This window comes from Struthio camelus, chromosome 3 (assembly GCF_040807025.1).
Source record: "Struthio camelus isolate bStrCam1 chromosome 3, bStrCam1.hap1, whole genome shotgun sequence".
In the NCBI taxonomy this organism is placed as follows: domain Eukaryota; kingdom Metazoa; phylum Chordata; class Aves; order Struthioniformes; family Struthionidae; genus Struthio; species Struthio camelus.
In genome coordinates this window covers 65,663,457-65,679,073 of record NC_090944.1, presented here as the reverse complement: position 1 = coordinate 65,679,073, position 15,617 = coordinate 65,663,457, and the positions used below count along the sequence as shown (strand labels likewise).

General features: G+C 38.0%; 1 protein-coding gene across 1 annotated transcript in view; it reads left to right on the top strand.

Annotated features, from left to right (window-relative positions):
• The window catches only part of MAN1A1 (mannosidase alpha class 1A member 1), a 145,611-nt gene that overhangs the window by 21,229 nt on the left and 108,765 nt on the right, over window positions 1–15,617 (top strand). Inside the window, exon 2 of the mRNA XM_068938155.1 lies at window positions 14,863–14,959. Within this exon, the coding sequence (XP_068794256.1) occupies window positions 14,863–14,959 (97 nt within the window). The remainder of the gene's footprint in view (window positions 1–14,862; window positions 14,960–15,617) is intronic.

Genomic DNA, 15,617 nt, shown 5'->3' with positions numbered 1-15,617 from the left:
TTTGTGTCCAGGCCTTGGGAAAGATTCCAGAATAATGTAGTTTCCCTATACCTCAATGTTTACATGGCTTAATAGCCAAAACTTAATATTGCTATGGATTTTCTAAAGTCCTTATATCGGAATAACCACTGCTGTTTGTACTGGAGATTAGGGAACTTGGTTTCTGGAGAAGGGAAGGTTTGCTGGGGTCCAGCCCAGAGCTGGCTAGAAAACTTTGAAGTTTAGGAAGGAAACGTGAGACAAAAGAAGAACTTAATTTTTTTCAGAAATCTTTCACCCAAAATAGAGTTTTCAGAGTTTACAAAATTTGCTCACAGGCAGCCAGTAAGCCAGAAATGAAAATTGACAGGGACCTGTCAAGCAGGCTGCAAGGGAAGCTCAGCTCCCTGCCCACTCTGTCCCTCACCCGTCAGCCTGCCTGGAAGCAACTTGTCAAATCCTGCTTTGTCCACTGAAGTAGCGAGTGAAGTTGGCATGGGATTTTGTTTGTTTGTTTTTAAACATGGACAGTTGTGGTGTTTGGGGTTTTTTGTTTGTTTGTTTTAACAGGAAACTTTTCAACCAGCTCTAGTTTACTAGACACCTCGTAGCTCAGAGTGAATTGACATAGGTATTATTTTGGGAAATTATTATGACAATTTGGAAATTTTGTTTTCATTTTTGCCATGTAATTGGGCTTGTTTTTAAAACTTTTCTTTACGAACAGCAGCAGCAAACTCCATAGTTCAACCTAAACTATCCAAAATAGTCTATCCAAATCATGCTTTAAATGAGAGCCTTTTTCTTCTATATTGAAGGTATAAATACAATAAATATTTTGATCAGTCTCATTTAGGGAAACTTGAAATAAAATGTGGAATCAACAGGACTGATCTGGGAAACTTGTATGATTTTTCCATGCCTAACTTTGAAAAAGGCAAGCGAATTAAAGGAAAGCGGAAGTGAGTACTGGAGAACCAGTCTAGCCGACATCCTTTCTTCTTCCTCTCTTTTTCAAGGTTTGCAGTCTTTTGACTGTTTATTTCTCAGTTGTCTCCCCTCCACCCCCTTCCTGCCTTAGGTATGGACAGGAATTTCAGATGGCACTGCTTGATTTCATTGTGTTACGGAGGAACACCCTGTCTTCTGTATCTTTTTGCTGTACTGCTTGTATTTGTGTAAGGTACTATAAACACTGAGAAACTGGTAGGTTTAGATGGCAGAGCAAAGCTGAAATATTTTCCCATTAATAATAAGTCTCTAATAATAAGTCTCTAATGCGTGGAGTGGAAGGTGTCTCCCCTTTATAACCCCGTGCTATGTGCAAGTTGGCGTGGTATGAGCTACATTACAGACAGCGCATTTGAAGTGATTTTTTGTTAAGAACCTAGGAAATGCGATGGCTAATATGAGCCATAATGACCATCCTTTCTCCCAATTTATCTGGTATCTTGCCAAGCTGTTACCCTCCACTGTATCTTATGGCAATGATTCCTGAGTGTTTGCCTTTCTTTTCAATAACAAACATGTATGTGTTTAACTTTCTCCTTTTGTCTCGTACAAAACATTTAGGAGAAGCTCTTGTTTTCTGTATATCATTATTTTATCTCGTTCTCTTTTTGTTCGTTTGCAAATAAGTAGAGCCAATTTTTAAGCACCTCCATTGAGGAAGATACCCCCATGCCTCATAACTGAATTCTTTCTATTTCTGCTACCTCCTCTACTGACAGGAGAGAATTAGAACAGGACTCTAGTATTCAGTTTAGTTTTATTAATTGCACATCAGTCTTAAATTTTTCCATTCATTTCCTTGTACCTCTGTGCGTCTGATTTCTTTTGCCTGTCAGGATAGCATGAACATAGACATTCTCTGCAAGCCCTACAGCTCTTATCAAATCTGTGTAGATCTGATGAAATAGCAACAGGACTATAATTTGGTATCTCCGTTATAAAGGCTTCTTGCTGAGGAACATTTGGATAAATAAGAAAAATATTGTGTAAGGTGTTTAATATGCTATTTATAGCATTGAAAGAGGTTCTGCCTAAGGATTACATTACTTAAAGGACATAAATACAAATTTAAAGTTGTATTTAAATTGCATCCCTCCAGAAAAAGATTCACTCTCACTGCAAAAGCGTCATTTCCAAGCTGTCACGTTTAACTCCAGCGAGAATGAAGGAAATCATTAGAGATACCAGTAGGCACATTTCGTTGGCTGGGCGTGAGGGGAAGTGCCTTATTCCTTTCCTGCAGACAAGTTTGTGTGAATTGGAAAACTAACTTAACTGAGAAAATTGGTCACTGTTCTGTAGCATATAATATTATGGTAGTGGAATTAAGCAAAAACTTAAGATCTGAGTGTCATGTGTTTTAGGACATTTGCAAACACTGGTTGTGTCAAGATCCACAGGCCAGATGATTATATAAATGCTTCAAGAGGAAAAATAAATTGCATATAAAGAATGCTAACGTTTAGGTTTACTGTATAAATTTTAAATGGTATAGTAAAACTCTTCAAGGAAAATAACCTATCTGCGTTTTTGTTGTTGTGGTGGTGGCAGTACTTCAGTGTTCATCCTGAAAGTAATGACTAATTTACAATAACAAATTCTCACCTCAGGAAATTTGTTGCAGTGTAGCCTGTATTTCTTAGAGATAGTTTATGGTCTCCAGAAAAAAATCTCTCTCAAAATAACTTTATTTTAAAATGAAATGCAGCGCTGTGCAAGCTGTTTGATCAATCCTAGCCAACATAAGTATATATATAAATGTGAAATGAGGAGAAATCATGAGAATATACATGACATTGGGCCTTCACCATATTTCTCTAGGATCTGATTATCTTAATTGTTCTCCTTGAATCTTTCTGTACTAAGCCACTAAGTAAACAGCTCTTAACTCGCTCACTGAAATAATACAAGTGTTTTGCATCGCTGAAGCAGTTTATACAATATAGAAAATACTCTTAAATATTTTTGAAGGCTGGAATGTTTTCTTTAAAATATCCCAGGTTAGAATTGAGTTGTTAAACTCGGTCAAAATCTTGGACTGGAATTTGAGTTGCCACCTCATTGTGTATGGGGAGAGGGAGGTTGGTATACTTGTCCTGCAAAATTTTGGTTAACGTGAGATCTTTACTGAAATGTAGAGGGATCAAGGGATAAAACCGGCTGGAAGGGAGCCCAGGAGGTCTCTGCTGCAGCCCCTGCTCAAGCCAGCTGAGCTGCGTGGTCAGATCTGACTGCTCAGGGCTGTGTCCCATCGGGTCTGGAAAACTCCTCATCCCTCAGCCTCTCCACATGGGGCCAGGGCTTCAGCCCCCACCAGCACGGTGGCCCCCACCAAACTCGCTCCGGTTTATTGACGTCTCTCCTGAACTGGGGGGTCCGAGACGCAGGACTGAGATGTGGTTTAACAAGTGCTGCTGCATACGGGGGATGCTGCCTTTCCTCGAGGGCCTGGCCGTGCCCCAGCTGATACAGCCCTGGACGCTGGTGGCCCTCGCTGCTGCCCAGGTGCTGCTGGCTCCTGCACAGCTCACTGTGTACCTGGTCTTGTAAGGCTTCCTGCAGAGCTGCTCCCTGGCCAGTCTGTCTGCAGTCAGCATCACTGCTGGGTTATGGACTTTTTGTCCATGCTGAAGTTCATGGAGGTCCTGTTGGTCCATTCCTCCAGCCTGTCTAGGTCTCTGTGAACAGCATCCCTGTCTTTCAGGCTGGACCCACCCCAATTTGGTGTCACCTGCAAAGCTGATGAGAGTGCACTTCATCGCCTCCCCCAGATCATTGATAAAGATGATCCTTACTTGTTTGTTTGTTTGTTTTTGATTTTGAGGATTTTTTTGGTTTAGGAAAAAAGGTGATTAATTAATATTATCTGCTTTTAACTTCTATGCAACTGGTATGCAGCTGCTGAGAAACAGTCCGACCCTTTTGCTCCAATTTCAGACTATTAGGCTGAAGACACTTTTCTGTGCTTAGTGATAATGATGTGGACTTAGCTGTTGACCCACGCAGCAACGGTATATCTGATTAATCTATGTAAATACTTTTCAGTGAGTAGGCTCTTTGACTTCTGAAAGTGCAACTTTACTGTGGTCACAATAAGAGCAGAGTACTTCAGTTTCTTTTGATTCCACTATCAGCATTTAACTGGACAGTGGAGAGGTAACAGAAGGGAAGGATTAATTTAGTGACGGGGAAGAGGGAAAAAAAATACAGCTGAGAATTAGTAGCAAGTGGACAAGGATTTAATATGGTCTGGTCTGCTCTGGCCTCTTGTCAAGAGCTGATTGCTCGAGGGGTGGGAAAAGTGTTTATTTCCAGTGCTCAGCATTTTGGAAAGCTCAAAGTGCCTGGCACTTTGAATTCAGCATCAATGTCTGGCTTAGTAAGTCTCTCATTAACTCCTATCTAATATAATATTTATAAATGATTTATCTTGTGTTTTTGCTTACTGTTACTAGTTACTTAACTACATCTGTGATGGTCCCAAATCTACTGATAATGCATGACTCACTGTTTATTTTTTTCCTTAAGATCAAACTTCTCTGAAAAAATTCAAAAATAATTGCTTTGAAAGAATGTTAAGATTGTGCTACGAAAATGCATCTGAAATTCTGTGCTTCAGTGCCTGCCTAGCACAATTAAAACTTCTGTAGTTTTTCCACAAGACTCCCAATTCCCAAACGCATTCTGCTAGTGAAGCCAGATTGTGGAACGAATATAGAATCTTTGTAAATTATAAGAACGTGGAAAATTTCTGTGGTTTGTTTTGTTTTCCTTGGTTTAAGAAGAGGTCTGGGATAGGCTTCTCTGCTCAGTTAGAACTAAACTTACCAACAATTTCCGTGTAATGGGGTGGATGAAAGCCTGGTCTTACCTGACTTTGCCTACAAAAAGTAAAACTAAGAAGAGCAGGAGTGATGATTGCAAGCTCAAAATGTAAGAAAGAGAACAGTAAAGTGGGGTACTGCGTGCTTCATACCATGTCCTTCCAGGTAGCTTAGGAAGGACCTTGCGCTAGGATTGTGAGAAAGTAGATTTCAGTCATAGAGCCATCTCTAGTGCCGCCACAACCGGTGTCACTGCTTAGTTTTCCTGGTCTGAGGGATGGCTAATGATAGTGGTGAAAGGAGCTCAAAGTCTTACAGCCTTGAGTAAAGGAAAAATTATACAGAGGTACAGGAAACAGTTATGCCTCAGTCAGCTAGGATAGGAGGGTTAGCCTGGTGCATGCCGGCAGGACAGGTAAGTCCCTGATGTGACATGCCAAGAGACATCACAGACTATCCTATCAACAAATTTGTGCCTATGGAGATGGACAGGAGCACCTGTAATTTTAGTCTCCTGGTACACTGTTATTAACCTTTTATGTAAGGTTGCTTGTATTAAAGGAAAAAATTATTTAGGCCCACTCTTCTGTCTTTTTTTGTTTTGTGTGTGTGACTTTAATCATACTCTAAAACACTGTCTTAAATCACCTTGATATTAGTCACTTCATCTGGATATGTTGTACTGCATAGCACTGTGCTTATTTTTTATTTACATTACTGCTGCTGAGAATGGGAACTTCAGTAGCAGCACAGCTATGTAGTGCCAGATACTTAACAAATGTGTAGGAGATACAGTCCCTGCCATGAATAATTCATAATCTAATTAGAAGCAAAGCTTATCAAATAACTGTTTAAAGAGCAATAGGAAAAAGATGAGAACAAAAGCAGGATTGTATCACGCAGTTGCAGGAGCCTGGTTGTTCATACTGTTTGTCCTGGGAGTTCTTGGAACCTGCAACGAATCGTAAGTAGACCTGGAAAAAATTTTTCTCACTAAGTGGGATGAGTCTGTGTGTGCCACTGTTCTTCGTAAGGGTAGGATTTCCATAAATTGGGTTTTTTTCTGTCTTTCTTTCCCTTTTATGATATTAGTCAAATTAAGCACAAACTTGAAAGACTGCTTCTAATTCTGCATAAGATCAAAGAAATAAACTACTCATTTGTACAATTCTGCAATACTTTTTTTTTAAATTTTGAGTGACAGTTACTTGAGCTTTCCTTCTGATTATTGTCAGTAGTGAGCAATGATTTTTTCCTGAGTACTTGTGCACTTCCTTATGATGTGATATGCTTTTTTTTCTAATGAATGTTTCACTAATGTAGAATGTCTACATGATTAGAATCTTTAAAAGTTAGCCATCAGTGACTCTCCTTAGAAAAATATGTGAGTATCTCTGGATTGTTTTTTATCTCTAATTGTGATGGGCAAATCAAACTTGTGAAATCGTAGATTTGTTTGAAGAAGCATCATCTAACTTTTACACTTGTGATAAGGAAATAGTTTTTCTGTCTTTATGTCAGGGTGTCCACCTGACTTTTCTGTTAAGTATTTGAAGAGGATTTTGCTTTGGCAAAATAAAAACAACTTGAGTGACAAGTTTAGGCATCAGAATTTTTCTCAAATGCAGATGTTGGCAACAGTTGCTAAATTGTAAAATAGCGGCCATGTGAGATCCATTTCCTTATTCTTTAGAGTGCGCTTTTGATTGTTATTTGATGAGCCATTTAAGTCAACCAATGTTTCCATCTTGTAGATGTCCACAGATGTAAATGGAAACTGAAGCAATCTGAAAATAGAGCATCTTCAGCGTTAACGTCAGCTATGCTCCATTATGTACTGCTATACTTCAATACTGTATTTGCATTTTTTCTACTAGTGTAATTACTGAGAATGTGCAATTTGTTCCTCCACTAATAATTGAGAGTTGGAGGCAAAAGCAGTATGATACCAACTTAATTGACCCTTTCAAGGCAAATAGTTTTAGGAAAAAGTCTTAAAATGCCTACAGAATGCATTCAAATCCCAGCTTACTTGGGGGGAGAAACAAACAAAAACGTCATTCAAGTCCCTCAATTTTTAAACAAAATAGTTTTCTTTCATATTTACTTTGCTTTCTGTACATTGGTCCAAAGAAAGATGAAGTTGAATGAATTAATCTAAAACTGAGCTAAAACTGATCTACTCACCCAGGTTTGGATGGTTCAAGGTAGGACGAAGGCTGTTTTTAACAGATTTGAATAACTATATGGACAAGATTTTTGAACGACGCTTTTCCTTTCCATGAAAATGATGATTTCATTTGGTTGAAATTAGCCAGATCTCAGGCTTCAGAAAACGCAGGGACTATGTTCTTCATAATTTGTGTAGCGTTGTGTGTTCCTGCCTTCCTAGTTTTTGTTTAGTCAGGAAAAGGGTCTCAACTAGGATGCTTATGCTGCACCAAAAATAATTTTTGTTTGCAAACAAAAATAGTTTGGTTTTTTTTTTATTTCAGTATGATTGCAATCGGCAGGTAAGAAGCAGACCTTAGCTATCATCCTGTACTGAATGGTATTAGTATATGGATGTGGAGGTGAACTCTATCTGATCTTTGTTCAAATTTCTCTGCCTTATCACCCTGCAACTTCTACTAAAATGAACAGTGCAAGAGTAAAGCAATAAGAGGCAGCTCTGGCTTGTAACCTAACTGTAAGATATTGTGGTACCTTCAGTTTTTCATTAATTTCATAACTTTAGAAGTCCTTTACTGTTAGTCAAGAGAGAGATACCTGACAAATGAGTAGAACGTAGCTTTATCATCACTGAGTAGCTTGGTATGTTGTACAATAATTTTCAAATTAACTAAATCCTAACTTTTTTTTTTGATGCAGACATATCGAAGCATCGAGGCAGCTGTTTTTATTTTCTAATACAAAATAGTCTTATTTTTCCTGTGTGCTTGTGCATTACATAAAATATGCAGTAATAGATTTAAGTGTAGAAAATATCTTGACTGCAAATTTTCCATTCTCTTTAGTTACTTTTTAATTTGAATTCTTGTTATGTAATTAAGGGAATAGTTTGTTCCTTTCAAAATGTATAACAGAATGCAGCCCTGTGCAACGTCTGTCACTGGTTAGAAATGATACCCACAACAGCGTGTGATAAATATTAGTTGGATAGTTTAATGCACTACTAAAGAAGCTTACAGGCTACTGTGAGGAGAGCAGAAGCTTATCTGTAACTTAACACATGTGGGAATAATACTTAATATTTCTGTCAAGGTTTCCATTTGAGGATTTTTGAAGAGCTTTGCGATACAAATGATGAATTAATCATCACAATGGTCCTTAGTGTTTTTATTTTCTCTCTACTTCCTTTTTTATCTGTAAGGTTATTTAGATTTTGGGGTTTAGGTTTTTTTTTTTTTTTTGTGGGCCAGAAATGGCTTATTTGTAAGATAACTCCTGAAGCACAGCAAGAGTTTGCTCATCTCTGCTTTTAATGTAGAGCATTAAGTATGGAACCAAATAAAATATTTCATGCTATGATATGCACATTTAATATTTAATGGAGAATCCTGTAAGTCCGTTTGGCTAACCTAGCTCTGTTGGCATTTTCAGAGTTCTGGGTATCCTCCCCCATCCACAGTACGAAATGCCCGATATTGTAGGTAGAAGTTTCAAAAGTATTTATAAGGCTTGTGTTCTTAAGTCCTTAATTCCTGTGACAATATGAAACACCTAAAAATAAATGACAAGCACCTAAGTGCTCCTGAAATCTCTAGGTGCTGCTTAGTGGGAAGCAGTAACTGGGAATTTTTTTTTTAATGGCCCATGGACTAATACAAAAGGTTCCTTTTGGGCTTTACTTGGCTGGAGTGAAAGACCCATATCACAAAGTACTCGCAGGACCTGTAACCTGAACGCCTTCGCAGCATGCTTGTCATCCATCTGCTAGGTTAGAAGCAGTGACACCTTGGCTGTAGCTGTTAAACAAACATTGACAACGTGTAACTTACTACTTAACTCAGGATGATGCCATTAGGAAATGAGGTTATAAACACCAGGAATCTGTCAAGTTCCTGATCTGCAATAATTTCTTGCTGCCAGATAAGAGCTTTATATATATAAAGTTTCAGAGCAGCAGGATTAGTTTTACATGTTTTACAAGAAAAACAACTCTTTGATGCCAGTAGAAGAATGGAATACACTGTCTGTAAGATGCCTTTGTCTGTAAGATTCAAGGCGAAATGTAAGCAACGTCTACCGAGATGAACCTTCTTGGGATATTTGAGATTTTTGCAGCTTTGTTTCTGGAATAAAAAAATAAATAAATAAAAATGTAGAGCTTAGGGTAAAATTCCATTGATTATAGGTGCTGATTTTTAATTTAAAGTGAAACTCTAGATACAGTTCTACCTGTAGAAAACAAGGTCTGAATATAAACTAACGCTTTGATTTGTTTATCTGATTTTCTAGTAAATCTTGGTCTTCAGTTAAGAAGTTAGCTTTGAGTCTTTGTTTTGTAATGGATCACTTAAAACCTAATGTTAGTAGGCACAAAGTAGCTTTTAAAAAAAACCAGACGTGTATTATTCCGTAGTCATAAATACCAGTCTGCTTAGACAGACTTATGTTCTAATTAGCAAAATAGGAACTACAATAGAACACCCTACATCTTTTCCTAGAATTGACACTATAGAGCAAGTCTGAGCAGGATAGAAAGATGCAAATAGTTTTAAATTACTTTAAAAATCAGATTTTTTAAAAACCTGTTATCAGTAATTGAAACAGTTCCAGATGGAAGGGCATGGAATTTGATAGGACTACCAGCAGGTGTGCAAGAAAAGGTTGAAACAACAAGTTTAAAGTACTATCAAAATAGTAATAGCACATAATGACAAAAGTAGCAAAAGTCATACTCTGAAACAAAGGATATTGGCAAATGATTTCACAATGTTACTGTACTTCCTAATGCTAAAAAAGTGCTATCTGTTGAGATCTAGAGAAAAATCCGCCTATTACTTCAGGTCTCTAAGATGCAGATTTTTTCAAGATGACATCAAGAAACTCAATGAATAACTCTTAAATCTTCAGAAATGCAATAGCATGCTAAATGCCGCTATGAAGTGAAATATAGCGAAACGCAAATGTAGTACTTTTGATAACTTCAAAAAAAAAAAAAAAAACCCAACTGCCAAAAAGCACTCATTGTAAGAAACTGTAGTTTCCATAACAGCTTATGGAAAAGACCTCTTATATATACAGCATGATTTTATGAAAAGCCTGCTATTGAATCAGCTTAAGGTGATTGTACAGTTTTTCATAGAAAGATCCTGTTTGATCACTTTCCAGAAATCTGCAGCAGTTGTGAAGATTCTCAGCTGTGTTGGAGTTTGGAGACTGTGAAAACAGTTGAGAATAGTTGTTTTCTCGTGTCTCTTCTGAGATTCAGTTGTTGATTAATAGCAATGCAAATGGAAATAAGTCTGTTTCTCTTCTTAAAACTTGAGTTTTTGCTAATGGTTGATGTAATATTGCAGTCAGAGCAAAGAAACTAGCTGGGGGTTGTGTTGTGGTGACAAACTTCTAGTGCTGAAGATGCCATATGGGAGTCATCAACCATGCTAGCTGCTTTGTATGGGAGGAAAGTTTAAGTGGAATATGTCTAGAGGTTTTTTTACTACCTCTAGGGACTTCCTTCCTTTCCCTCACTGATGCTGTAAAAGAATGAAGCTTTAGTTACAGCAACGGGAGGGAGGGAAGATTCAGGGAAGCTGGACTGAGTAAGCAGGGAGTTCTGGTAAGCAACAGTTTAACAGGTGAGACTACCTTGAACTTGTAAAAAGGTTCAATGTGGGCTAAGGAGAAGGTTATTTAAAGTAAATAAAGTTGAGTAAAAGATTAGATAAACGTATTTTCTTAAGGTGGTTTTCTTTTTTAAGTTGTCTGTCTTACTCTGTTAGGCTTCCAGTACAATTTGAGTCCTCTTTGTCTCTTGTGTTGGCATGGTTTAAGTGACTCTGTTGAAGAGGTGGATGATACTACTTCCCGGTCTGTCTGAGGTGGTGTGGTTTTGTTTTGTTTTGTTTTTTTAACTTTAATATCCCATTTCTAAAATCTGCTTGAATTCTTTTTCCTGACATCCTCTTTGATGTCTCCCCAGCTTTTATCTAACTCCTGAAAATAGCTCTTATTAATATCTTATTATTTTCACTCCAGCTGGTGTTGCAGAGGTTTGCATCTCAGTACCACTGTTACTGTGCTGATTCAGCATTGGTCTCATTTTCTGGCAATGTTTCAAACTTGAAATCTTGGGTATTCCTGTCGGAATAGGTTTGTATTTTGTATATTTCACACAGCTTATGTGTCACCCTCAGAACACTGTGTTAGTGCTTCAGAAGATAAGAGTAATATGGATGTTCTTGGTAAAGGTGAAACTTATTCAGAAAACTCTAGCAATCAACAGTATTTGTGCAAGTGGTCAGAAAGTGATCAAAAGGGCCTCATTAGTGAATTAAAAATGTCTGGAGATACTGAGTTGGGGAAGTCTCATGCCAACAGAATGGTGAAGATTCAGAGGAAAGATGGATTTATCCACGTAACTGTTAAAATTGATTCCTAAACTTCTAGCGCTAGGAGTTTGAGGCAAAGGCTTAATTATCTCTAACTTGGATCTGTTCAAATTGTTGCTCAGAATTTTAGAACTTTTTCATGCTTAGGTGGAAAATAAAGCTATTAACAACTAGCAAGTTCATTTCAGTGGGGAATTTAGTACAGAACAATAAATTTGAGAGATAGAAAATCATATGGAGCTCTTCTGGTTTTGAATTCTAACAAATAAGACTTCTTGCTAAGTTAGAAGCACAAACTGTGACTCACTTGCCAAGCAGTGTTAATTAAAATGATTTTTAGCCTACTTGTATCTGTGGGCTCTTCACAGAGTAAATACAGTAACATTGAATTCTAGTAACCTTTTGCTAAATAGACATATGCGTTCCTGTTTAGCTGAAGTAATTCCTGCCTTCCTGAAACACTAGAGGGCTTCTATTTTGCTCTTATTGTTATGTCCATAATCTCTGAAAGTCTAAAGCCAGAACATGCTGAAGGTGCATTTCCTTCCTGACGAAATGTACTTACTAAGCTTGGTGTTTTATCTAAATCTAGACTCTCTTAAAGAGTTCTAAATTAAATATTTGTTTAGCTAAAAAACTTGAATTAGAGCTTTCGGTTGGTAGATTCTATTTTCAGGGAAGTGCTTAATGGGAGGGGACTGGAGGGTTGCCCCCCCATCACTGTTTCTGTGTGTTTGTTTAGCTTCTTGGATTCATGTGTTATAATATCCTATCAAGTGGTTAGTCCAAGCTACCTGCTGAGTCACAGGAGCAAAATGGGAGGTCAGCTGGAAAAAAAAAAAAGAGTTGCTATTCGTTAATATGTAATAATAATTATTATTAGAAGATAGTGTCTACTGTCTGGGTTAGCTTCCTCTCTTGCTGCCTAGGGATTGACTAACAATAAGGTAATTGAAGCGTTTCTGTTAAGAGTAACATCTTCACTTACAATGCAATACGATAAAAATGTAAATTGGCTGGAAGAACTAAAGGCAACTGAGTACATGTGGGACATCTTGTAATGTCATGCCCTTTGTGCCTGTTTTGACTGAACTGAATTGGATTTTGAGCCCATTCCCGTCTTTCCTTTTCGCTAACTCTGATACTCATCATACAGCAGTCTGACTCGGGGAGCAAGACGGGAGAAAAATGACCCTGAACAAAAAAATTTAATTTGCAGAAATTTCTACTCCCTGCAGTTACTTGATATGGGGACAGATGATCAGCAGATGCCTGGTGCAAGAGAAGGAGCATGGATATGCTAGGAGAAAAGGAGGGAAGATGGGTGGGACTGTGGCAATACTGGATTGAATGGCTCTAGTTTTGTTATGAAACAGTATCTGTAGGCACTTTGATTCAGATCGCTTAATTACAACTTTGATCTTAAAAAACCAAGATAGCCCTTCTGTGTGGTGTTTCTAAATTATTATTAACTATTAAAAAAATATGTAATTTGGAGGAAAATAGACTTTGACAAAGCATAAAAAATGGCAGGTCAGGATTTAGCATGGCTAAAATCTTTGAGAACGCGTGCTTTAATATCTAAAGTGGAACCTATGGGTCTGGCACATGACTGAAGGGTAGAATAAATCTTATATAATATGCAAAATAGCTGGAAAATTAATTAGTAAATTTGAAAATCATTTAGCTTTGTGCTGTGCCGAAGTGATCAATTTAATATGAACTTCATCCCTGTAGCCAGGGAATGCCACATAGACATGAAGTCTATTACTTAACTTCCTGTTACCAGCTCTAGGTTGAGGAACAAATGCCCGATTCTTTGAGGCCTTGTAAGTCATTTCAGAACAAGGTCAAGCAAGGGACGCTGCTCCTGCCCTCCGCTGTATCAGTGCCACCTGCGGCTTGCCAGCATTGCCACACAACCTCTTACTCTCTTTCAGCTGAGAACTGACACCTGACTAACCTTCTGGATGAAAATAGTGGTCGTATGTTAAATTCTTGCATTGGTGAAATTGAGCCTGTAAAGGTTCTAGAGTAAATCAAGGTCTCTGAATTTTTCTGCAGGATAGATACACGTTTTGGCTCCTATAAATAGGAAAGAAACACTTATTCCCACAAGTGTTGCATTATTCTAAAAGATCTGTTGTCATTTATGAGACTGGCATAATGCAGATCTTTAATTGCTCAGTTACATAGAAGAATCATGTCAAAGGAAGGAAGAAGGAAAACAGTGCAGGATTACTATTATCAGCATGCCCCAAAGCTGTTGCTTTTAAATTTGGGATTATAGCTGCTATTTAACAAAATTATCGTTGACACGCATGGCCTCAAGGAGAGAACTGAAAGCAAGGGCAGCGCAGCGTTGTCAGCTGATAGCCTGGAGCAGCGTCTTTGTGAAGGTCTGAAACTGTCACTTGGTGTCTTGAAGATGACCCCTTGCGTTCCTATGACCCCTGGCGTTCCTCACCTCGCTCTGCCTCTTGGAAGGAAGGAGCAGAGAGGTCGAGGACGCGTTGTTCCTGCTGTTGTGTAAAGTCAGGCTCCTTCTGCTGACCCCTAAAGAAGGCTGCTCCCGAGCAGGGTTTAAAGGCAGTGTTGGTGAACCTCCCTGCCCAAAAAGCATGATTTGGGATAGGTCTGAGTAATAACCATTGGGGAAAGTGCAAAATGTCCTTGAGATGCATTCAGTCCATCTGCTGCCGACTTCTAATGTGAAGGTCTTCTGTGAATGTCTCTGTGGTGCACCTCTCTATGGAAAATGCGTTTTTGGTAGTTATATGTTCAGCTGTAAAAGTTCTGGACTGTTTCTGCAAAATGACACCTGGAAGTAGCTAATGATGCGTACAGTAGCATTTATCGTCGTGGAAGATGGTATCATAACAACTTCCAAAAAAAAAGGTGGGGGGGGGAAATAGGGCATAGACTTCATGTTTTCTCCTAGATGTTTTGTCTACCCGTTCTAGCTTCCTCCTTCTGTTATTAGCTGTATTGGGCTTGAATAAGCTGATTTTATGCACGACACTCTGCCAGGCACTAAAGATTACTGTGAGCTGTTCCTACTTGAGACCTTAAAAAAAAAAAAAAATTCCTGCTCTGGGAGAATAAACTTTTGACTTCTTAAAGCAATAATTACGTCTATTAGTTTCAGTGGAAAGGTTTTAGGGAAAAAAAATCCTACGTAAATTAATATATAACATGATGCATTTCTTTCCTAAAAACTAGTTATTTTTTATTTTTGTGATTCCCTTATAAGCATGCAAATAGCAGTAGAGGTGGGCTCTGTATGGTCAGACACAGAATTCTTACCGTAACCATATGCAAAACAGTGCTATGGTTAGTTTTCTGTAAAATATTTCTTAGTTCTAGTGCATTCGACATGTTTAATTAAGCACTGAATTAAATATGTTTAATATTGAGTATATTCTCAAGTTAGTGTTTGCTGTGGCTTCTTGCTAAATCAACATTAAAATCCTGCTTTCATTTCCCTACAGATGATGAAACATGCCTGGGATAATTATAAGCGTTACGCTTGGGGATTAAATGAACTGAAACCCATATCTAAGCAAGGACATTCAAGCAATTTGTTTGGTGAGTAGAGTGTATTTTTGTGCTTAGTGACGTTAACATGAAACAGTAAATCAGCTGAAAAGATTAAAAGTGATAAAACACATGTTCTTCCTAGCTTTTATGATGTGGTATGGCACCTCATGCTTATGCTGCATATAGAAAATAACAGTAAGTGAAGGTGGTAGTTTCCAGGACTCTTATAGATTCCCTTCGAATGAGGATAAATGAAGCATTTCATTGCTACGTCATATAGAGTTAGTATTGTTGCATTAAATACTGCCCTGCCTTAAAACTTTTCCTACTGATGTGGAACTCATTGGCGTCACGCTCAATAAGCAGGAAGCAAGCAGTAAGGGAAGAAAAATAAATCCTGTACAAGGGACAAAAGTTGTTATTAAATATTCCTTACAGTCATGAAGGCAGCGGAAGCTGTCTACAGCTCTCAGAAATTTGTTTTTCTCACTGCTTAAAAGCACTTGTTGATCTATTTCAGTCAGGCTCTCTTTAACAGGCTTTCTCTTTCATGAAAATAACCGTTATTTGCACCTCTAGATGTTGCTGGGGAGATGCTTGAATAACAACACCTCAGTTATTCTACAGTCATGAGTTGAGAACAAATCTGAGGCTGAGAAGTTTCAATATGAGAGGGACACTGCAGAAATCCAGTGTAATGAGGCAA